The 25,662-nt window shown below is 40.3% G+C and overlaps 1 protein-coding gene across 3 annotated transcripts in view; it reads left to right on the top strand.

The window, feature by feature from the left end:
- The window catches only part of MAP3K13 (mitogen-activated protein kinase kinase kinase 13), a 161,249-nt gene that overhangs the window by 119,127 nt on the left and 16,460 nt on the right, over positions 1–25,662 (top strand). For all 3 annotated transcript variants that reach the window (XM_059687259.1, XM_059687261.1, XM_059687260.1), the window contains 5 exons: positions 4,576–4,759; positions 10,214–10,405; positions 14,167–14,325; positions 16,183–16,341; positions 16,964–17,072. In XM_059687259.1, coding sequence (XP_059543242.1) covers positions 4,576–4,759; positions 10,214–10,405; positions 14,167–14,325; positions 16,183–16,341; positions 16,964–17,072 — 803 coding nt within the window. The remainder of the gene's footprint in view (positions 1–4,575; positions 4,760–10,213; positions 10,406–14,166; positions 14,326–16,182; positions 16,342–16,963; positions 17,073–25,662) is intronic.

The raw sequence follows: 25,662 nt of genomic DNA on the forward strand, positions 1-25,662 counted from the left end.
ATCTGCCGTTGAGCTTGTTGGTGGTGAAGTCCAAGTAAGGTAGCGCTTTGTGTAATTGAAATCTTTTATTTCCAAATAATTCCCAGTCTCGAAGCAAGTATTGTCATAGGCATGTCTGAATAAACAAAGGAGAATTTATGCATTAAAGTGGGTGGGCATGTGGCTTTTTCTCAGTCTTAAGAATCCTGGTGGGTATTGGAACTAAGATAGTAGTCATAGTGATGAATCAGAGAGAAGATGAAAGCTGGGAAGAGTACCGGGGACAGATGTAAAAGCAGCAGAAAGTCTGGGGCTAACCCTGGAGGAAACACAACCAATTTCCATTATTATGAGGATAGTGATCTCATTCATCAATGATCTAGGCCCCCAATTTTTCACATTCTTATTGCTGTTTGTTTTTTCCTGCCATTCTTCTGTCCTTTGCCTCCTTACTAGATATTGAAGGGACTTTGGGACAGGACAAGAAGGCTAAATCACATCCATCATTTTACTTTTGGTAATCAGTTCTAGTAAAAAGATTGATACGAAGGTAGTTGAAATACTATTTTATTGCACACTCTGTGTTCTTGAATACCAATGCTATCTCCTTTATTTTTTTCATATTACTTGATACTTGGCTGAATAACATAGGCATGAGCTATTGTTGGTAGAGGAATACTTTAGTCCTTATTATAATATCCTCAACTTTTAGTATTTGAATGCCAATTTATTTATTTCTCATTTTATAAAAATACTTAATAATACACCCTGGCCAGGTGGCTCAGTTGACTGAGTTGCACCATTCAATTCCTGGTCAGGACACATACCTAGTTGTGAGTTTGATCTTCAGTTGGGGCACATATGGGAGGCAACTGATAGATGTTTCTCACATCGATGTTTCTCTCTCTCTCTCTCTCTCTCTCTCTCTCTCTCTCTCTCTCTCTCTCTCCATCTCTCCATCCTTCTCTCTCCCCCCCCCTTCCTCTGTCTATAAAATCAAAAAAAACATCCTTGTGTGAGGATTTTTTTAAAAAGAAAAGAAAAAATAATTAATAATAGGCATTATTTCTTTAAAATAGAATAAATTACAATGTAAACATTATAAAATGATATAAAAAGAGTTACTTAAGATATTGTTTTAGAATTCCTAAATAACAATATGGAAAAAATTTAATTTAAACCAGTCCTCCCATCATACACCTAAATAAATTCCAGATGGATGTAAAGGTTAAAGTTTTTAAAGATCAACTCTTAGAGGATAGAATAGCCAGTAGAAGACATTACAAGGAAAATTTCAGGCAACCACAAAAATATGTTGTTCAAAAAATAATAAAATTAAAAGGAAAAGGCTTTTGTAAAAAATATATATATATATATTCTCTTCATGTTTTCAAAGAAATAGAGAGGAAGTTCTTTCAAATTTATGAGAACTACAAGACCCTACTAGATAAATAGACAAAGGATAAATTTGATAATTCCTACAAAATAGATATGCATAGTAAGCAAATGTAAAGGAAATATTCCACATTGCTGACAATTAAAGCAGTACAAACATAAAATAGTATTTTATACCTAATTAAGTTAGCACCAAAAAATAATTGGCAATATTCGTGGCTGGCAAAGTTGTTATAAAAGGAACATACATTGCTGCTGTCAGCAAAAATGAGCTAAATCCTTTTGGGTAGCAATTTGGAATGTATACCAAGAGCCAAGAAACTGTGCTCTTTAATCTACGAATTGAGTTTGAGGAAGTAAATATGAAGAAAGAAAAAAGTGTTTTAATTTCAAATTTAAATTAGCAAACAAAAAGATTGAAATATTTAAGTACCAAATAAAAAGATGAGTATACAGTAAACAACTATTAAAGCTTAAAATAAAAATTATATAAGTACATGGGGAATACATAATACATGAAAAAAATTATACATATATACAACTTTTACATAGCTGTATACATGTGAACAAAGATAAAAGAGAAGATGAAAACTGAGTATGGGGTTGGGATATCAGATAAAATAGGGGTTTTTCTGGTATTTTCTAATGTTTCTAGTATTTAACAGTAAATAAAGATTGAGTAGATAGGAAAAAAAAAAAGACACCCAAAGATTGTCCAATTTTAATAGCTATTGTATGAAAAATTAGGGTAACTTGGGCTTTTATAAAGTTATTCAGAGAAATATTATCCAATTATGCTCTTGCCCCATATCCTATAATCATACCTTATTCCACCCTCAGGATGGTCACAATGACACTGTGTTTAGTTCTTCACTGACCCTCATAGTAAAACTGTCTTAGAGTATGCATCAATACCTGCGCCTGTGTGTGCTGCACGAACAAGCCCATGGGGACGAAAGAGAGACTGCTCGAGCCCCTTAATACTTATCAGTCATTAGAAACCATAAAGATATTGAAAGCAGTCAAGTCTGTAACTTACTGCTTTCTCCCTAATCACATTTGATATTATTTGTTCCTTAGGTGATTTCTTACTTGTGAGTTATTTGTATTTTAGAGATTTGCTTTGATATAGCATATAGTTCCTTTCAATAGCATAGAAACATTTAATACTGCTGATGTAAACCACCCTCACTGTAATATTTTCTGCTCTACCTAGTTATATTTTGAAGGTCATGTTTTAACCATTGTGATGAGGTCATTTTGAAGGTCATGTTTTAACCATTGTGATGAGAAGCCACATTTTATTAAGAGCCTACAGCATTTCTTTTCTCCTAAAGTGGAGAAATTAGAGAGGAGGGGAATGTAGTTCCCTTCTGGATACTGATGAACTCTTTCTGCTCTTGCTTCACATGGCAAATGGTAAGTTGATTTGCTTTCAAGACCAGAATATCTTCAAAGCCACCTCAACACTACCTTGTTCAGTGTTCTCTAAATAGCAGCCTTTTAGTGATCAGTGATCCAACAAGAATTTCTCATAACCTTTAACGTTGTCATCATCCTCCCCTCACTCCTGGGGCTCCTGGCTCTTTGATGTTCATTTCTTACCAGTGCAGTGATGACGCACTGGCAAAAGGGGGACGAGGAGAAGGATCAATGGATTACATTCTTCCTTTTAAGTTTCACAAGATTAAAGCACATATTGATTGGGTTTTTGAAGTGCTTTATCTCAAATAGCATTTAATTCATTATAAAAGTAACATACACTTACAGTTAAGCATGTTTAATGCAGAAAAGGATAAAGAACCATATGAATCACTAATAATACCACCACTTAGAAATAACCCCTGGTACAATTTTTGGTAACAAAAATAAAAATAAAACTCTAAAAAAGAGAGAAACATGAAAATATGAGAACTACAAGAATAAATATCTATCTGAGGAAATACTAGAGGCCTGGTGCATGGATTTGTGCACTGGTGGGGTCCCTTAGCATAGCCTGCAAGGATCTGGCAGAAACTGGCAGTCCAACACCACCTGCTGCTCCTGCCTGCTGCTCCCACTCATCCCAGCCCTGCTGCACCTGCCGTGGGCTCGCACCCAGTCAGTTCCAATCAGGAGAGGCTCGCGCTGCTGCAGCAGCGCTAACCAACCATGGGCCCTGCCTCTGGTGCCCATTGGTCAGCTGAGTGGCGCTCTTGCTGTGGGAGTGCACTGACCACCAGGGGGAAGCTCCTGCATTGAACATCTGCCCCCTGGTGGTCAGTGCACACCATAGCGACCGGTCAACTGGTCATTTGGTTGTTTGGTTGCTTAGGCTTTTATATAGAGAGATATCATGACTAATGACATTCTTAGTTACTGCATGAGAGGCAATGGGGTATACTAGAGAAGCACTGTCCCTGGAATCAGCCAATTCTAAAGTTCTAGGCCCAGTTCTGCCACTTACCATCCCTACCCCTAACGAGCTTTCTCATCTTTAAATAACCATAATAAGGCTGAACTTGTAGGATTGTTGTAAGGATTAAACACATGAGACATGTAAAACAGTATGCTAGTGTCTGGCATATAGTAACTACTAAATAAAAGGTAAATACTAATACAGGTATTATGCATAATTAGATTCTTAGGTGAGATTCATTGAAAATTCATTCAGCAAGGATTAATTGAGCACCTGACTAGAAATACGAAGAGGAATAAAACAACACTTATAATGGGTGGTGGGGTAGGGATAGTGGTGTAGAGACAGGGGAATCGACTGAACATGCAAGCTTGAAGCGCAGAGAAGGCAGTGTCAGTATGCAGGGTGTGCCCCAAAATTATATACACACTTTAACAGCTGATAGCTCAATTTTGAAAATGAAATGTATTTTAATAAACACTGCCTTTATAATTATTCAAAGTGTGTGTATACATTTTTTGGGACACCCTGTATGTTTTGTTTGGAGGAGAGTATATTGGAGATCTCTGATCTGCTTGATTTCACTGTTTAAAAATTGATACAGACTAACTCATGGGAATATCTAATCTATAGTCTCAAGGCACACAGAAAGGTTCTAACTTTTGGTGCGTTACCACGTGGGAGACAAAGTGTAGAGTCATTTTGGGGCACGCTAAAGTTGGTACCTTTGGAGTGGCCTTGTAGAATAGTCCCTAAGCAAATTCCAAGATCTTTTTAAGCTTGTTCCTCTTTTGTGCGCCTAGATACTTGGGAAGTGCCATTTGAGGAGATCTCAGAGCTGCAGTGGCTGGGTAGCGGAGCCCAAGGAGCTGTTTTTCTGGGCAAGTTCCGAGCGGAGGAGGTGGCCATCAAGAAAGTGAGAGAACAGAATGAGACGGATATCAAGCATTTGAGGAAGTTGAAGCATCCTAACATCATCGCTTTCAAGTAGGTCAAGGCTTTTTTTTTTTTTTTTTAAGAAATAGATTTTCTTTCCCCCAATATATACATATAAATTCCTGCTTTGAAAGACATGTTAAGACCATGCCATAGACTGAGCACTGTGCTAGGTGCTTGGTAGGGTATCAAAGAACTATTAAATTAGAGTCATGTCTTTAAGGAGTTTATAATATAGAAGTTCTTTTTGCCAAAGGATGCCCTGCTTGGATGGGATGCAGATGGGGCAGAGAGAGAGAGAAAGTGGATTCTTGCCAAGCAGTCAGATCTGCTCATCAACCTCATTTATCAATAGGATGACAGATAACCTGGACATCCTAAAATTCAGTTAAGAAAACAAAGCTAACATCTAAGTAACCAGAGAACAATTAGTACCTGTGTAATAGATATGCTTTTTATTAGTTTCTATTAGCATCTCTTATTAAATATTAACTTGTAATAACAGATACCTTCAGAGTATTTCTCCCTGCCTCATTGCTTGCTAGGTGGCTTTTTAAGGAATGCCAAATACTCAGCTTTCTAAATATAATGATACAGAGTTATTGGTGATAGCAAGTATGTGCTATTTTCATTTCACAAAGTAGTTGTTTTCAAGATCTTTATAGTTTAGACCATTATTTTCAGAATATTGGCAGGAATCCCTAGCAAAAGGGGGAGACCCAAAGGCAAATTTGTGGAAATCACCAAATTTAGCAGTGCTGAGTTCTAAATATGTGCAATTCCTTCTGCCTTGAGTTCCATCTCTTACCAGCCTTTAAAGTTTGCCTTAGGTTTGAACAAATGAATGGTAAGTGGCTTCAGAGTAGGCAAGGTAAAGAATAGGAAAGGTAGCTTTTAGGTGGGCTGAAAGTATAGAAAGTAGAACTTCTTTATAGGTATATATGAAAATTATATGACCAATGAGGCTACAGTTACAAGTGGAATAACTTACAAATCCCCCTTCCCTAAACTAGAAGGAACTCCTCCCAGCCCCCAAGAGGGAGCCTCTCTTGACAAAATTCTCATTATAAAGCTAAACATGTGATGTGGTAATTTTTTGTTGGAACCACATCCCCAAAGTAAGAAATAGAAATCTTAGGTATAGGTTTTATACAATGAGTTTAAACGAGTATTAAGGCTGTTTTGATTCAAGACCCCTTATGGAAAGGGAAATGGATGTAAAAAGAAGAGAAGCATTGCCTTGGCCAACATATCTAAGTGGTTAGAGCATTGGCCTGCACACCAAAGGGTCACAGGTTCGATTCCCAGTCATGGGCATGTACCTGGGTTGGGGTTCAATCCCCAACCCAGTCAGGACAAGTGCGGGTTGGGGCACATGCAGGTGGCAACCAATCCATGTGTCTTGTCTCTCCCACATCGATGTTTCTCTCTCCCCCTTCTCTCTCCCTTCCACTCTCTCTAGTGATTCTATTACTGGTAGCCCTAGTTGCATGTGAGACTAAAACAAAATGTTCTAGAGACCAATTCTAATCTTTCCAAAGATGATCATTTCAAAAGACAATAAGAGGATTTTATTTTTTTAATCCTCACCCGAGGATATTTTTTTCATTGATCTTTAGAGAGAGAATGGAAGGGGCGAGAAGGGAGGGAGGTAGGAAGGGAGGGAGAGAGAGAGAGAGAGAGAAACATCAATGTGAGAGAGACACATTGACTGGTTGCCTCTGCACGAGCCCAGGGCCGGGGATAGAACCTGCAATTGAGGTGCATGCCCCTCACTGGGAAATGAACCCTCAACCCTTCGGTCTGCAGGCCGATGCTCTAACCACTGAGAAAACTGGCCAGGGCAAGAGAATTATTTTTAAGCAGGTTACCAGAAACTCACTTCTTTCTTTCATTTTACTTCACTGAGAGGATCTTCACTCCCACTATGCTACATCATTCTAAATGGAAGGTAGAAGGGGAGGCCGGGGGAAGGTCAATGGGGGGGAGGGGGGGGGAAAGACATGTGTACTGCTATTTGTAATACTTTAAACAATAAAATAAAATTTAAATAAATAAATAAATAAATGGAAGGTAGAGCTTCCATTTAACTAAACCTTGAAGCTTAGGTTTGACACAGAGATCAGCAAGCCTTTTGGCCTCCTGAAATGAAATAGGCTGTATCTTCCAGGTAAGAGGGCTTTCCATGTAGAATGTGTCCTAAGAGGATGGGTATGAGAAGCTTTATTCCTTTTTCTTCTCAGTCTTTCCTCCCACCTCACTCTCTGACCCGCCCACCTGCATATGCACTTTTCAGCATTTGGGACAAATATTGCCATGCTGGTGCCCAACTCTTTAGGCTGAAGATGCCTGAATAGTCTTTACCTCTACATGGAAACAATAGCGAGACTGTGTCCCTGGCCCATTACACCATGCTCTTGAGGCATTGTGCAGTGTTATGTTCGCAGCTCTCTGTGCCATGTGTTGCTTGGCCAATGAATCATTCAGGACCATCTGGAAGACATGAAGGCAAGATTAGATTTTAGTACGTCCCTCTGGATACTGATTTCTGTGCTTACAGCTTCTTTTGAAATAAGAACCATGTACAGAAGGGAAAGAGCAAGGAGAGAATTCTGTATTCTTTTTCCTTCCAATTTCTTAAAGCGGTCTTTTACGAAAACCCAGTCTGACTGTTCCTAATGGTTGAGTGCCAATGGGGAAGAAAAGGTAGCAATTAGAAGTGATTATAGAGCTGTTATTTATAGCTAGTAAGGGCCTTGTCATAGTATAGGGCTGATGGAATGATTGCTTCTCGTTCGTCAGCCGGGAAAGATGAAAAACGCATACATATCACCGTTAGGCCCTTTCTGTCTACATTTGTGACAAGTTAAAACATAGTTGAACAGGATACTGAATAGCTTCAAACAAATATGTATTTTGATATCCTCAAGCATATTACATTATTCCTGCCTTATTATTTCTCTGTGATGAAAATTAAAGTCTGTTTGTAGTTGCCGTACATTCTTGCTCCACTGAGGTTTCCCTACAAGTAACAAAAACTTGAAAAAATGTTTCCACTGAAAATCAAGATGAAAATTTTGGGTAGCTTAGAAAATGCTGGGGAGCAATATAAATAGCTTTGTGGCATTTGACAGGCACAGCAAAGCATGGAAAATGAAGACTAATTCTTTAATTTCTTTTTTTAATATGTTTTTATTGCTTTCCGAGAAGAAGGGAGAGGGAGAGAGAGATAGAAACATCAATGATGAGAGAGAATCATTGATTGGCTGCCTCCTGCAAGCCCCCCACTGGGATCGAGCCCACAACCTGGACATATGCCCTTGATGGGAATCGAGCCTGGGACCCTTCAGTTTGCAGGCTGACGCTCTGTCCACTGAGCCAAACTGGCTAGGGCTTTAATTTCTTTATAACCTGCTATTGTTATAAGACTTTCACATGATTGCAAACCATCATGGCCTCTATTTTTTTAATATATATTTTTATTGATTTCAGAGAGGAAGGAAGAGGGAGTGAGATAGAAACATCAATGATGAGATAAAGTCATTGATTGGCTGCTTCTTGCACACCCCACACTTGGAATCAAGCCCTCAACCCAGGCCTGAGCCCTGACCTGGAATTGACCGTGACCTCCTGGTTCATAGGTTGACACTCAACCACTGAGCCATGCCAGTCGGGCCCATCATAGCCTCTAAAGTCCTTCATAACTTATAGCAGCCTAAGAAATAAGACATGAATTGAGAGCTGGCTAAGGACTTTAGCTGGGTGCCTTATAGGTAGACTGCTCTCAATAACCACTCTGGAAAGTTTTGAAGGAAGGCATACATACATACCATTAAGGATGGGGCACAGAGAATTGCAGCGGTGATATTTTTTTCTCTTTTCTCATCCTCAGAACCAAACTGTGAATTAGAATTAATCTGATTATTCCCACTTCTATAAGTTCACAATATTAACATAGGAATCCCCGATATGTTTGTCTATCCTGCAGTGAAGGAGGATAACAGAGGCAGTGTGTGTACGAGTGGAAAGAGCATGGCATTGAAGTTAAACAGGCAGATTTGAATCCCACTGTCACTCGTTAGTTGTCTGATCTAAGACAAGTCACTGTCCCTCTCTGAACATTGCCTATAAAAAAATGGAAAAGGTAATACCTATCTTACAGTGGTTTGGAGCAGACTAAATAAAACAATTAAATAAACATGTAAACACACCTGACAAATAGAAGATGTTCTTTCATGTTAGTGCCCCTCCTCCTACCCCAGGCCTCTGCACATGTTCGCGTGAAGGTTTGATCATCAAAGAAAGTTAAGGTAAAGTGAAGAACTATCTATCAAGGGCTTGCTGTGAATGTCTAGGCCTTGTGGTAGACAGATGAGAACTTGAAAACCTTTCCCTTCAATGAGCCTGTAATCTATATCAGATCGCATCTGAAAACTAATGGCTGCTATGTAGCATTGGAATTGAGAGAAGAGAAAGATCTTTGGGCTGGAATGATCAGAAAAGGCTTCATGGGAGATGTAAGAATTGATGGAAATACAGGCTGCATGGATATATAATACTTGAGTTGTGTAATGCTATTTTTATTCTAAACAGAAATGTTTTTCAAAGACTATATAATACAGAAATTTTTAAAAGTTTTTTTAACTTCTTTTTAAATTTATTTAAATCACTCTTTATATTTTAATTACCGTTGACATACAATACAATATTATATTAGTTTCAGGTATACACATCACTAGAGACATATAAAATAGAAAATTGAGCCCAGCTGTGTTGCTCAGTGGTTGAGTGTCGACCCATGAACCAGGAGGTCACAGTTCAATTCCCAGGAAGGGTATGTGCCCAGGTTTCTGGCTTGATCCCAAGTAGGGGGTGTGCAGGAGGCAGCCAACCAATGATTCTCTCTCATCGATGTTTCTATCCCTTTCTCCCTCTCCCTTACTCTCTCTGAAATCAATAAAAGCATATTTTTTAAAAGAAAATTGATTCTTTTTTTCTGATCCTCAATCTAGCTAGTCTTAAATTTGAGTAACTTAAAATTCAACAAAATAATAGTAAAAATAGCAATATTTTATTTGAATTATATTTCTGCACACTATGTATAAAACTCTCTATGTAATTCTAAAAGGAAGCTATTTAAATTATTCTTAATCAGAACAGCACAATATCTAGCCCACACAAAGCCTCAGGAGAGGGCGCTCTTTGACCCAGAATGGAATGTCCCCACAGAAAAAGCACCAGATATAGCATAGCATGTGGATACCCAGAGTGAACAAAACAAAACTAAAATTGTCGCTATGCATAGTAGAGAAAATCTGTAGACTAAAGGGTTTTAATGCTAATTTAGGAATCAGGAATAATTATCTATATGCATGTAAAAAATAATTTGGATAGAGAATTGGCCTTAGTGATTAAATTTATGAAATGCTCCTAAGATATAGATAAGTATGCATGTATGTTTGTTTCTATGTGTGCATTATATCCATGCTTGTGTTTTCTTGAAAGGGGTGTTTGTACTCAGGCCCCATGTTATTGTATCATCATGGAATACTGTGCCCATGGACAACTCTACGAGGTTTTGCGAGCGGGCAGGAAGGTTACGCCTCGATTGCTAGTAGACTGGTCCACAGGAATCGCAAGTGGAATGAATTATTTGCATCTTCACAAAATTATTCATCGTGATCTCAAATCACCTAAGTGAGTACTGGAGCTAATTTTTCAGCCATTTTGTTTTATTGCTTTGAAATAAGGAATTCCATCAACCTTAGTTGAAGTTTTCAGACATGACACTTTTGGTTCAGCTAGGTCAGCACAGTGGGCAATGCTATTTGTGTATCTTTTGGATTATTATTGACCTACTTATCTATGTAGATGGCAGATATGTTCAGGCACCTGGCACTAGTTTTCCCTTTTTGTTGCCTTGTAATTGTACAATTATGAAACAATTGATTATCTGAATAATTAATCATTTTGAATAATTAATGCCAAACTTCCTCACTTGGAGGCTTGACTTGTTGTTTCCCTGTGTGTTTCCAGAAAAACACTTTTTAAAAGTGAATTTCAGAAATGCACTTAATACAGTCAGGTGAAAGTGAATGAATAAGAAACAGAGGCAAAGAGTAAATAAAAATGTTAGAACTAAAGCTTGTTCACAAAATGTATACCGTAGGATTCTCTACCGCTGTGGTATAGAGGTGGACTCCATATTTGGTGCTGAGTTTCCTAAAGTCTAAGCAAAGAAAGAAAGAAATAGTTATAAGGTTCACAGTGTCCATAAGAAAAATACAAACTGATTATTTAAGAGAAGCAAAGCTGTTTCTAGTAACCTCTGTTTTCAAAACGATTCCTTGGCTACTAATAACTTTAAGAGGAGTGTTTATCAGTTCCTCAAATTGCATAAAAGAATTGATAAAATGGTATATTTCAGTGTTGCTCCTATTTTTAAACATTTTTATCACTTCTCATCACATTTTGGTTTGGAGAAGCAGAAAAGGATCAATCTTTTTTGCATGTGCTTTTATGGTTTACAACATATTTTTATATCCATGATCACATCTGCTTTGATCTTGGCAAAAACTGTGTGGGATAGATGTGACAAGTATCATTATTTTTATTTTATATAAGAGAAACTAGGGCTCAGAGCCCGAAGTCATGGAGCTAGGACTTGAACCCAGAACTTTTGGACCAAAGACCATTGCTTCCTAAGTCATCGTGTGAAGGTGAGGGATTCACAAGGAATCCTACCTCTTCTTCATGGAAGATATAAATCAGTCTTGATTATAAACTTCAAAGACTGGCCACATTTATCACCATAGTTCTCAATAATGTTTATTACCATTGTTAGCTCACTGAACAACCTTCTTCTTGATTTACTTGCAAATAACTTTATTATATAGTGTTCATTCCTTCTGTCTGTATGGATGCTTTTGTCACCCACTACAGACACATAAAATACTTGCCAAAAGCCTCTTTGAATGGTCTGCTTTTGAATCACCTTGTTCTCCTTGAGAATTAATTGTAGAAAAGGAAGTAGGAATATGTAGAATACATAACAATCACACACTGCTCTCTTTAACTGCTGTTACTTAAAGATTAGAGTAAGTTGGTTACCCAGTAAGCATTCCCTCTGTTATCAGTACCACCCTGAACCCCTGCAGCCTTGGCCTCTTTGGGTTCCAAGACAATTTTGAAAAAACGAAATCAGTCTGGCTTGCTGTAAAGAGAGATTTTGTTACCCACATTAAGTCTTTAGGCTGTATGACCTTTGTCTGAGATTTCACAAAAGTTTCAAAATCATATCTTCTCTTGTCCCCTCCCATGTCCATTCCCTCTCGTCATCTATCTATATAAAACCTTAATATGCAAATCGACCAACAACCAGTCACTATGACATGCACTGACCACCAGGGGGCAGACGCTCAATGCAGGAGCTGCCCCCAGCCCGCAGGCCCCAACTGGCGGGGCAGTTACTCAGCTGGTCACCCCACAGGTCGGCCCTCATTGCCAGCCAGGCCTAAGGACCCAGCTGTGCAGGAATTTCATGCACCAGACCTCTAGTATCCTATAATGAGCAACACATATGAGGCAGAAAGGGAAGTTTCTGGTGTTTTTTCCTCTAGGGGTTTATCGCCTTTTCTGACTCTCATGGTTTATGATACCATCAATTCTCCAATTATCGCAAATAGCCCATGATACTTTCATCTTTATGCATTTCCACCAACACTAGCACCATTAAATCAAAATTCCTAAATTATGTGAATTTTACATAGCAGGTGAAAAACCAGGGCATGGATGTGGATGAAGGTATTCTAAAGCCATTGTAAGCACTGCGCTATTTGGTAAATAGCTATTTCACATTGGCAGGGACGGGGCAAACGTGAAGTCCCTGGTTCAAGCAGAGAAGGGAGGAGATAGACTAAGAAGTTTCCTATTTTCTCACCTCCTTGATTCTGATACTGTTGGAGTATTAAGCCTTTACATTGTTAAAAATAGGTCTCTAGATCATTAAGCCTCTGAAACCCTAACTCATTGACATTCTTAAGTTCTAAACAGGCTGTTTCAAGTGAACTCTGTCTAGTGCAGTGGTCGGCAAACCGCGGCTCATAAGCCGCATACGGTTCTTTGGCCCCTTGAGTGTGGCTCTTCCACAAAATACCACATGTGGGCGCACACGTACAGTGCGATTGAAACTTCATGGCCCATGCGCAGAAGTCGGTATTTTGTGGAAGAGCCACACTCAAGGGGCCAAAGAGCCACATGTGGCTCACGAGCCACAGTTTGCCGAGCCACAGTTTGCCAACCACTGGTAGTGTGTGAGGATGTTACTATATTGTATTAGTCCCAGGTTATATTCATCTTAAAAGCTGGCAAAAGCAGTTTGCCCAGGTCACATTTCAGATAACTATTATGAAAACTAAAACATGAGTTGTGTGAATCTACTTAAGCTTAGATTTATTCCTGCTTTTCCTCATTGTTAGTGGAATCCCAGGATACGACTTCCTAGCATCATGGTCCCAGGCATGATTTTAGTTGGCCATCATTTCAACAGTGTTTTGAAAGAAGTGTTTTCTTAGTGGGTTGTCTGAGACTGGCAGGGTGGAAACCAATATTTATTGAGCATGTGTGCTTTACTTATCTCATTTAATTTAAACAAAATTTCCATGAGGCATTATTACAGGCCCGTATTCCTTATCCAAAACTCTGGGAGTCAGATGATTTCAGGAACAGTGCATTCATTACCTTACATCCCCAGCAAAGACTGGGTCAGCACCCTATAATCAGCCACATTCATATATCTGTAGCGAAACCTATGGTAGGCACACAAAGTGGGATAAATAAAGTGTATTTGCTTTATGCATATGAAAAAAATATTTATACACTGTTTTTAGATCTTTTTGCATTTTTAAATTGTGAATAAGATATTGTGAACTGAATTGTCTCCATCTCATAGATGAGAAAAATGGCGTGGAAGAATTACATAAATTGGCAAAGCTCACACAATGCTGAAGGCAGGATAAAACCAGATGTAAACGCCCACTATGGCCCTGGCCAGTGTGGCTCAATTGGTTGAGCATAACCCCTTGCACCAGAAGGTCACTGGTTCGATTTCAGTCAGGGCACAGGCCCGGGTTGTAGGTTCGGTCCCCAGGTGGGGTGTGTAAAGGAGGCAACCAATCAATGTTTCTCTCTCACATCGATGTTTCTCTTTCTCTTCCTTTTCCTTCCACTCTTTCTAAAAAACATCAATATAAATATATATATATTTAAAGCCCTTTATGCTATGCTGCCTCACAAGTATGAATGGTGCTGTTTCTAGTGTATCGCTAATGTCCTAGTAATATTGAAGCTGGTAAGCTGAATTCTGCAAGGTAGGGGACAGCGAAGTCTTCAGTTGCCAATTTGAGTCATGTTTTTTATTAGTACTAATGATCTGGATGTTCTCTTATTTCTTTTCAAAGTGTTTTAGTGACTCACACAGATGCAGTAAAAATTTCAGATTTTGGTACCTCTAAGGAACTCAGCGATAAAAGTACCAAGATGTCCTTTGCTGGCACAGTCGCGTGGATGGCGCCAGAAGTGATACGAAATGAGCCTGTCTCTGAAAAAGTCGATATATGGTGAGCAGCACCGTCTGTACCAACTGGAAAACCTTTTCCCACTTTCACCCTGTCAGCATGTTCCTCCATCCGCACTTCTACTTTCCTCAGGTAGTCTTCAGTGTTACTCTCTTCTGGTTGGTTGCAGTCCCATATTACCCAATACGATGGTAAGAAGGGTTGGGATAGAATTAAGATGATTCAGTAAAGCATCAGTTTTAAGGACCTTCAAAGAATTTGCTAAACTTTCTGGAAAATGGAACGTTTACTTTAAATAACCATTTAGTACAAAAACCTTCCTGGACTTTACATTACATAATTCTCACCTTCTTAAATAAAATACTTTGAACAAAGTTTACCTGTTTTGGTGACTCAAACCATCATGTATATCTGTGACCTACTGATGTGAATAGTTAGACATATTTGAGTTGTATAGTGCTATTTACCCTTTTATAAACACCTCTATGGGCTATGCTTTTTTGCTGGTGGTGACCTTTTTAGAATCTTTATCACTTTTTCCTCCAAATCTTTGCTATTAACAGTGTATTTCCCTGTAGTTGCTTTTTTCCATTTGTAAAATGGACTATTAATAACTTTTAGGCTAAAATATAGCATATATTAAAATTGCATGTAACATCAGAGTAAGAAAAAGAAGAAATGTAGAATGACTAGTAATTTGGGTAATTATTATGAATCTGCCCTCCTTAGGAATTATGCCAATTTATGTTCCCAACAGAAATGTGTAAGAGTGTTTTCTCAGCCTCACCAACAAAGTTAAACTTTTGGATGTTTGCCAACCATGTAGGTTTTAAAAATATATATATATTTGGAGCAATTTTAATTTGTATTCCTCTTCTTATAAGTAAGGTTGTGCATTTTTTCATGTTTACAAACCATTTGTAATTTCTTATTTGTGAACTATTTTTATTCTTTGCTAAGCTTTCTGATCTTTATTCTTATCAATTTATGAATATTTTATATATTAAGAAGATTAGCCTTTTGTGTATATGAATTATAACTACTTTTCACATTTTGTTATTTTGCTTAGAGTTTTTTTCCATGCCAGATTTTTTTTTTTAATGCAGTTTAGCTTATCATTCTCTCCTTTTATGGCTTCTGGATTTCATAATCAGAAAATCCTTCACCACTTTAAGTTTTTTTTTTAATTCCCATGTATTTTTTCAGGAAATTTAGTTTCATTATTATAACTAAATCTTTGATTCATTAGGAATTCATCTTTATGTAAGATAACATATAAATTTCATTTTCTCCCTAGTTGTCCAAACAGCATCTATTAAATAATCAATTTCCCCCACTGGTTGGAGATGTCACTTTTATCATATATGCAATCCCTCTATGTAGTTAGTCTATTTCTAGATTTCTCTTCCATTTCAATAGTGTAGCTGTCTGTTCATGCACCAGAGTTAATCACTGGAGCCTTATAAAACGTCTTAATATCGGTAGTGCTGGTTACCTCTCAGTGACTTTCTTTCTTAGAGTTTTCCTGGCTGTTTCCATTTTTCTTGTAGCAGTATTAGAATTTTAAAACTGGGTACACATTCAATTAAAAATGAATAAAGAGCCCTGGCTGGTTTGGCTCAGTGGATGGAGCATCAGCCTGCGGACCAAAGGGTCCCAGGTTCGATTCCAGTCAAGGGTACATGCCCGGGGTTGTGGGCTCGATCCCCAGTGAGGGGTGTGCAGGAGGCAGCCAATCAACGATTCTCTCTCATCATTGATGTTTCTATCTCTCTCTCCCTCTCCCTTCCTCTCAGAAATCAATAAAAATATATTTTTTTAAAAAAAATGAATGAAGAACTAAAATACAAGCCAGCCTTTCTGAAATGTCTTCTGTGCATGTTCTTGGTACTCCTGCAGGTCCTTTGGTGTGGTGCTTTGGGAATTGCTGACAGGAGAGATCCCTTACAAAGATGTAGACTCTTCGGCCATTATCTGGGGTGTTGGAAGCAATAGCCTACATCTTCCAGTTCCTTCCACTTGCCCTGATGGATTCAAAATCCTTATGAAACAGACATGGTAAGGAATATATTTCTCCCAATATTCTATTTTACCTTCCTCCTCAAAACCATACTTAAGCCGAAACCGGTTTGGCTCAGTGGATAGAGCGTCGGCCTGCGGACTGAAAGGTCCCAGGTTCGATTCCGGTCAAGGGCATGTACCTGGGTTGCGGACACATCCCCGGTGGGGGATGTGCAGGAGGTGGCTGATCGATGTTTCTGACTCTCTATCTCTCTCCCTTCCTCTCTGTAAAAAAATCAATAAAAATATATTTTAAAAAAACAAAACAAAACAAAACAAAAAAACCATACTTAAAACTTCTTCAGAACTACAGGGAAGTCTCTAATGTGTATTGGGAGTGAATCGCCTGGTAGGATAGAAGCCAGAAGCCTTAGAACAATTGATAAATAAGGAATTTAGTACATGTTGAAATAGTAGGCCTTAGTAAATAATAGCTATTATTACTTTACCAGTCCTAAGGGATTATTATCAAATAGGTCACTGATGTTCATTTCATCAACACTGAGATACAGCCATGCATAGAGTCAAAAAGGCTTTCATTTTTATTAGAGTAGAATAAAACCTTTATCCTCCTGGACATACCTTCTGAAATGTACAAGCTGCCTTTTTCTACATTTAGGCAAAGTAAGCCTCGCAACCGACCTTCTTTCCGGCAGACACTCATGCATTTGGACATCGCGTCTGCAGATGTTCTTGCCACCCCACAAGAAACTTACTTCAAGTCTCAGGTAAGTTTGGAAACTTTCTACCAGGTACTATTACTGAACAAACAGACAAGGAGCTCTCAGTGAGAAAAAGTAATTCTTAGAAGAGAGCCATTCTGATTCGTACAGCAATTATATAACTCCATTCATTGTGAAACAGTAACTGTGATGCTCATACATGTGACCTTTTGGAGTTTCTTGAGCACATATAGTATTCTCTCATTTGAAAAGAATGTGTATCAGAATCTGGTCTTCGGAATGGGTTCTGGTGAAACTGTTGAGGAGAAAAGAGGAAAAGAAGATATGAAAAGTGTAATGTACATATATGCAAATTAGAATTACTACTGAACTTCATGAACGCATTACTGACTTTGAAGAAGAAAAAATACAGTACAGAGGAGGGAAGTTAAATACCAGAAAGAGCCCATGATAGAATCCGGCCCAGAGAGAACCTTTTCTCCGTTACATGCCACTTAGTAGCACCAAATAAAATATCATTTAATGTGCCTGTTAGCTTTTACTGCATTACAAGCCATTCTAAAACTTGTGGCTTAAAACAGTAAGCTTTTGTTTAGCTCACGATTTTGTGGGTCGGGAATGTGGGCTAGGCAGTTCTTCTGCCGGCTTTGGGCTTGCTCACATGTCTGCCGTCCGCTGCAAGGTCGGCTGGGAGGCTGGCAGGTTCCTGACGGCCTCATTCTCAAGTCTGACGACTGGTTGGCTATTCGCCAGAGGCCTCAGTTCTCCACGTGGCCTCTTACCCTGCGGCAGGCTAGCTTGGGCCTGTGCACACGGTGTTCTCGGGGTGACAAAGGCAGCAAGGGGCAAGCCCAGTGCACAAGTGAGTTTGAAGCCTGTGTATGTATCATGCGTGCTAATGTCTCCTTGGCTAAGCAAGTCACAGGCCAACCCAGGTGGAGAAATAGACATCACCTCTTGATAGGTGCAGAGAGGGGAAGAATTTGTCACTGTTAAATGAAAATGCTACAGATGTCCTAAGGATTAGTGGTCCAACCTCTATCAGCATGGTTAGGGAGTGGACGGAGATAAGTGTACGTGAGGTCCTCATACCTCCCAGACCCGGGTAATAGCAAAAGGAGTAAAATAGGGTGAAACTATGGATTTTGAAATAAGTGTGATGATCCTAAGTTATAACTTTATGCCTGTAGGATTTCACAACAGTATTACCTAATTTCTTATCATATAGCTTTGTCTCACTCATGGTATTGTGCTTCTAAGTGAATTTTTGTAAGATGAATTCCATCTCCACATTATTTTCCAGTATCATTTCAAAGATTCATTCTCACCCTAACCGGTTTGGCTCAGTGGATAGAGCGTCAGCCTGCAGACTGAAGGGTCCCAGGTTCGATTCCAGTCAAGGGCAGGTACCTTGGTTGCAGGCACAACCCCAGTAGGGAGTGTGCAGGAGGCAGCCGATCGATGTTTCTCTCTCATCGATGTTTCTAACTCTCTATCCCTCTCCCTTCCTCTCTGTAAAAAATCAATAAAAAAATTCATTCTCAGAGAAGACATCTTATTACCAATCGGTGTTTCAATCTATTCCTCATCACCCCCCATCGGCAGTGGGGGATGCATTTACCTACCAGGAAAGTCTGTGTTAGAAAGAGCACTGGACTGGGAGGGGCATCATCCTGGAGGTTAAACAAGTCCTCCAATATGTTTTACTACCCGCCCCTACCCAAGGCTCAGAGTATGTGCTTCTCAGGTATCTGACAGACATAGAGATACTCTGCCCACCAGACATTGCGAATTTCTTAATAAAGTCACAGGGCTTCTGGCAGTTCCCACGAAAAGATAAGCCAGAGACTCTTATCCTGCCCAAAGTTCCAACATACTTTCTATGGAGCCACAAACTTAGCTCTTCCCACAACTGTGTCTTTAAATATTTAATCAGGCTTGCCCCTATAGTTTTTTAGTGTTTCTAAGGAATTACTATGGAAGAGAAGTGTTTGATCTTAGAGCAGCGGTTCTCAACCTGTGGGTCGCGACCCCTTTGGGGGTCGAACGACCCTTTCACAGGGGTCGCCTAAGACCATCGGAAAACGCATATATAATTACATATTGTTTTTGTGATTAATCACTATGCTTTAATTATGTTCAATTTGTAACAATGAAATTGGGGGTCACCACAACATGAGGAACTGTATTAAAGGGCCACGGCATTAGGAAGGTTGAGAACCACTGTCTTAGAGAAAATAAGAGGATGTAGGAGATTGACTTCATACCATTTCCTCTGTTCTTTTATATGCATTCAAGTAAACTCCCTTAAAACAATTACAACTATTGCCTATCCAAATACGTGTAGGTGTGGGGCATGGAGAAGAAATCTGTCAAATAGCTGTTAGTGCTCAGAAAAAAATCTTAGGGCCTTTTGTGAAATGAAAGGGAACAGTAGTGAGCACTTTAGGAAATCTTTCCAGCGTAGGGTCTGGTTGCAACCCCAGCTTTGCTTCCTTTACTATACAGTGACTATAAAACTATACATACCACAATTTTGAAAAGCAGTTTTTGTGAGCATGCTAAGTCACAAGCTGTTGAGACAGTATAACTGTATATACTTGGAAAACTTTCATTTCTAAGCAGATTTTACTTGAGTGCTCCCAGAATATCACTTCTTAGCCAGTGCAACATGTTTTAAGCCTCCAACATGTGCCAAGCACAGTATGGTGCAACCCAGCACCCACAGTCGGTGTCCTCACTTGTACAAACTCACTTTTATCAGCACATGCAGTGCTAAATGTGTGAAGATGCAGCATATATAGCACAGTTGAGATCAGAAAAGAAAAGGTTCTTTTGGAGCAAGAATATGAAAGGAAGAAGAAAGGGAGGGGAAGGGAAGGAAGAGAGAAGAAAAACTTGTTACATTGGATATCTTTTAATATCCATTAATTCTTCCACATTTTTCTCCCAACATAAAATTGTACTTCTCCTTAAAGAGCTCCGAAATCTGCTATCCTTGCTAGTTTCTAGAATTAGGCCCTGAGTCTAAACCCCTGTCCTATGATCCTGGATAACTCACTGCATTCTCTAGACATCGGCTTACTCATCTACACAATAAAGATAATCATATCTTCCCATCCTGGTGGAGTTTTGTTGAGGACCAAGCGAGACAATAAAAGTGCAAATGATTTGTCAACTGTAGAGAACCTCCCACAAAGCTACAGAAATTAAGCCTCCTTTGGGTTGTTACATTCTGGGTACTTTTTCTGATGACCTCCTGAGATGGATAAGATGGCAGTAGGGAATATTCATTGTACGTTGACATTATGCCACCCAGGTGGAGAAGAGCTGGTTATTTGCACATGGTTTTGCTTTGCTGTAGCAGTCTTGCACCTGAGGCCTCACCTCCTCCTGCCTGCTGACAAAATCTTATCAGCATCAGTTATTAATCAATGGTTGTTGGCCATCGTTTCCACCTCCCACCAAAACTGTCAGTCCAGAGCACTGCCCCAGCCTAAGAGAAAATGCTTCATTCATCTGTTTCGCATCAGCGGCACATGTGTGAAGACGCAGCATATATAGCACAAACGAACAAAGCAACCAATTTCAGTACAATATTAGATTCTGCCACAGCTATTGCTTCATTCTTAAGCAATAACCCATTTCTCCAAGTAGACACTTATTGCTTCTGGTATTCAATTACATTTTATATCGGTCTTTAGAAACCATTTCAGCCTGGTCCCAAATCCCAGCTGCCAGATGGACCGTGTGCCCTGCTTCTAAGCTCTCCACCACCCTCTGCCTTTGCATCATTCTAATTTCCTTTTGAGTGCCACTACGACCACCATTAATTCAGGGGAGCTGCAGCGGCACTAAATTCACTGTAAAACTGTGCTGCCTCAAGAGTAGTCTTGTCATTCCCTAGCCGTTTGGCTCAGTGGATAGAGTGTCAGCCTGTAGACTAAAGGATCCCGGGTTCAATTCCGGTCAAGGTCGCATACCTTGGTTGCAGGTTCCCTGGCCTTGGTTGGGGTGCACACAGGAGGCAGCCAATCGATGTTTTTCTCTGTCTCTCCCTCTCCTTTCCACTCTCTAAAAATCAACGGAAAAATATCCTTGGGTGAGGATTAACAAACAAACAAACAAAAAGTAGTCTCGTCCTGAGCAAGTAGGTGCTTAGGCTGGAAGTGGGCCCTTACGGGGAGGCAGGAAACAGGACTCTGTGCCAATCAAGAGTTGGGCTCACCACATCTAAGTCTTTACTGACTCAGAATCTATGATTTCCTGCTACTTTGCCCCCTGAAATCCTGCTTCTATATTCCTCAAGAGAGGCTGGAACTCATTCTTTTTTTACTTTGAGGTAAAATATCCTATATAATAAAGAGGTAATATGCAAATTAACCCTCATGCCATCACAAGCTGGCTGCCTATGACCAGGCTGGCAGGGGTTTATTGAGGGATGACCAAATAACTGAACAGCAGGCTGTGTGGGGCAACCAGGCCGGTGGGGAGAGGAGTTGGGGGTGACCAGGCTGGCAGAGAGGAGCAGTTAGGGGCAACCAGGCTGGCAATGGGGGTAGTAAGAGGTGACCAGGCTGGAGGGGGAGGGAGTTAGGGGTGACCAGGCCAGCGGGGGGTTGCAGTTGGGGGCAACCAGGCTGGCAGAGGGGGCAGTTGGGGGCGATTAGGCTGGCAGGGGCGGCAGTGAGGGGCAACTAGGCCAGCAGGAAGGGGGCAGATGGGGGCAACCAGGATGGCAGAGGAGGGCAGTTGGGGGCAACCAGGCTGGCAGGGGGGGCAGTAAGAGGTGACCAGGCCGGTAGGGGGGGTTAGTTAGGAGTGACCAGGCCAGCAGGAAGGGGGCAGTTAGGGGCAACCAGGCAGGTAGGCAGGTGAGTAATTAGGAGCCAGCAGTCCAGGATTGTGAGAGGGATGCCCGACTGCCAGTTTAGGCCCGATCCCCGAGATCAGACCTAAACTGGCAGTCGGACATCTACCAAGGGGTCCCGGATTGGAGAGGGTGCAGGCTGGGCTGAGGGGACCCCCCCACCCCGTGCACAAATTTCGTGTGCTGGGCCTCTAGTATATAATATAAAATTTTCCATTTTAACCATACAATTCAGGAGCATTAATTACATTCACAATGTTGTGGAATTATTGATCTGTTTCCAAAATTTTTCATCACCCCATTAAGCAATGATTTCTCATTCCCTCCTCTCCACAGCCCCTGCTAATCTCTGTTCTACTTTCTGCTTGATGAATTTACCTATTCTAGATCCTTCATTTAACTTTGTTTCACTTAGAATGTTTTTAAGATTCATCTATGTTGTAGCATGCGTCAGAACTTCATTCCTTTATATGACTGAATAATGTTCTGTTGAATGGATATACCCACATGTTGATGATCCATTCTTCTGTTAACTCAACTTCATTTTGACACCTATATTATGGGAGAGAAAAGAAGCAAGACTTGGGTGCAAGAGCTTCAATGCTATTGACTGAATAAGTGGAAGGCTGGAGAAGTCAAAAACCTAAATGTCCTCTTTATGTCCCAAGCCTGATCTGGGACATAAAGAGGATCCCATTAATGGTGATAACCTAGGTTTTACTGGATTTTTCTCTTATCTGTTCACAGGGGATGTAAGAATCTTGAGGCACCCCCTACTCCCTCCTTCCATTCTCCACATGCATTTGGGGGAAATCCCCTTAAAGAGTAGGGTGTCAGCCTCAAATGAACAGCATCTGCTCTGCTTTCCACTGGCTCTGGCTGAACACAGCAGTCCCCGCCTAGCATCTGCCAGGTGTTGCTTTATTGGATAGCACTGCTTTCTTCTAAAGGACTGTGGTCCCTGGCTGGCATCCACCAGGTGCCCCTGTATCCTTAGGGCACCGCCACTACCCATGGGAGTTGTTATTTCCTGCTGTAACTGAAGCTCTGGACTTTACAAGATTCCAAAGCTGCACATTGTCCTGTTTACACAACGAACTCTTCCTCTCCCTGTTGGCTTACACTTTGTTAAAAGCAATGGGGCAGTGCTGGTTATGGCAACATCTTACAGGTATTTTAATGAAACAGTGGAAAGTGCCGCTCCTCCCCAGTGATGGTGGCTTTTCTATAGGTCAAGTTAAAGCAGGAATCCTTCCTGCATGACTGTTTTCTCTCAGAGGCTCCTCGGTCTCTGTCAAATTGGCTTCACATATGCCCACACGTGTCTGAGCTGCAGATTAAGTGCCAGTTGGAACTCCTATTACATAAAGATTCTAAGTGTACGTGATGGAACTCCAAAATTAACATCTACCAGTCACATGATACTTTGGGGGAAAGCATGATTAATCAGTACCTGCTGTCTTCCCACACGTCCTGTTCCCTCTTCACAAGAGGGAACTTCTTTTTGGAAATTCACTTTTTTAATAGGTTTCAATCTTCCGGATGTTCTCTTTAAGTTTCCCTAACCCATACACCCATAAGCTAAGTATCAAGAGGTTTATTTTCTCTAGAATTAAAAAATAAATAGGATGGGAAAGGGGGACATATGTAATACTTTCAACAATAAAGATTTATTTTTAAAAAATAATAAATAAATAGATCTGCCATATCATATCTCATTCCTCACCACCAGATGGAGGTATTCCCTTTCCTGGTTCCTTTAAGTACTGTACTGGAATCACTGGCAGGTTTTTGTATGAAGAGGACACTTTAAGGCCTAAGTTTGATTCTCCCCCTTATTCTTTTTTGGTCTAACAACTCTTGATTGTCAATCTTCGGCATCTTAAAGCTCAATACTCTTTCTACCTCATGATTTTGATCTGATGATTAAAAGAACAGCATTACCTGGAGCTCAACCAAACCTGCATTTATAGCTTAGACCAGAGGCCTGGTGCACAAAATTCATGCATGGGTAGGGTCCCTAGGCCTGACTGGCGATCAGGGCTGATCTGTGGGGTGATGGGTGGGGCGATCGGGGGGCCCCCACTGGCACCTGCCTTGGCTGGCCTGGGGCCTGCGGGCTGGGGGCAGTTCTTGTGTTGAGCATCTGCCCCCTGGTGGTCAGTGCGTGTCATAGTGACTGGTTGTTCCACCATTCAGTTGATTTGCATATTAGGCTTTTATTATATAGGATACTGTCAAAGACTGCTATCAAATAATGGACAGCACGTTCTAGACCTTGGCTTTCTGATAGCATTGTTTGGCAGGTTCAGTACACAAAAGTTAATTTTAGTCAGTCAGAGTCACCATATATATGAAGATCTAGCACAGGGGTCCTCAATCTTTTTAAACAGGGGGCCAGTTCACTGTCCCTCAGACTGTTGGAGGGCCGGACTATCGTTTTAAAAAAACTATGAACAAATTCCTATGCACACTGCACATATCTTATTTTGAAGTAAAAAAACAAAATGGGAACTAATACAATATTTGTATTTACATGTGGCCCACGGGCCATAGTTTGAGGACCCCTGCTCTAGCATATTATAAATGGATAGTCAGGATAATCACTTTCTAAATAATCTATAATAATAAAAGCATAATATGCTAATTAGACCAGACAGCCGAATGACCTTCCAGACAACCTTCCAGACGAAGCTGGGGCTGCGAGGGCCAAGCCCCTTGCATGAATTTTGTGCATCGGGCCTCTAGTTATAATATAACTTTCTCTATAAAAATAAATGATAAATGGCATATTTGGGGAGAAACCTTCTGTAATTTCACAATCATTTAAGTGTAAATTCTTCATGGTCTAGAGCAGCCGTGGGCAAACTATGGCCCGCGGGCCGGATCCAGCCCGTTTGAAATGAATAAAACTAAAAAAAAAAAAAAAAGACCATACCCTTTTATGTAATGATGTTTACTTTGAATTTATATTAGTTCACACAAACACTCCATCCATGCTTTTGTTCCGGCCCTCCGGTCCAGTTTAAGAACCCATTGTGGCCCTCGAGTCAAAAAGTTTGCCCACCCCTGGTCTAGAGGGATCACTATAAACATGAATCTGAAGGTAATAGAATAGCTCTAGAGCAGGGGTCCTCAAACTTTTTAAACAGGAGGACAGTTCACTGTCCCTCAGATCATTGGAAGGCCGGACTATAGTTTAAAAAAAAAACTATGAACAAATTCCTATGCACACTGCACATATCTTATTTTGAAGTAAAAAAACAAAATGGGAACAAATACAATATTTGTATTTGCATGTGGCCCACGGGCCGTAGTTTGAGGACCCCTGCTCTAGAAGAAGATTATGCAATTGGAAACATTTAGTGATGTGTCTAGCCTTTGCTGGAAGTTAGGTTAACCACATTAGCTTCCAGGGATGGTAGTCTATACATATTTGAGGAAATATATCCTTAGATGTTTTTTGAGAAACTGCCTATATAGACTATATTCCACCAGAGGTTTCCCTACCCCCTAAAATTTAGATAAAATTGGCTTGAAATTACACGCCCTATGGAAAGTCCAATGTCCTAACACTCCTGTGAATTCCTGGAGATTTATAATTTCACTAGAGGCTCAATGCACAAAAATTTGTGCATGGGGGAGGGGGGTCCCTCAGTACAGCCTGTGCCCTCTTGCAGTCTGGGACCCCTCAGGGGATAACCACCTGCTGGCTTAGGCCCGCTCCCCGGGGGATTGGGCCTAAGCTGGCAGTCAGACATCCCT

Source organism: Myotis daubentonii, chromosome 3 (genome assembly GCF_963259705.1).
Source record: "Myotis daubentonii chromosome 3, mMyoDau2.1, whole genome shotgun sequence".
Lineage (NCBI taxonomy): Eukaryota > Metazoa > Chordata > Mammalia > Chiroptera > Vespertilionidae > Myotis > Myotis daubentonii.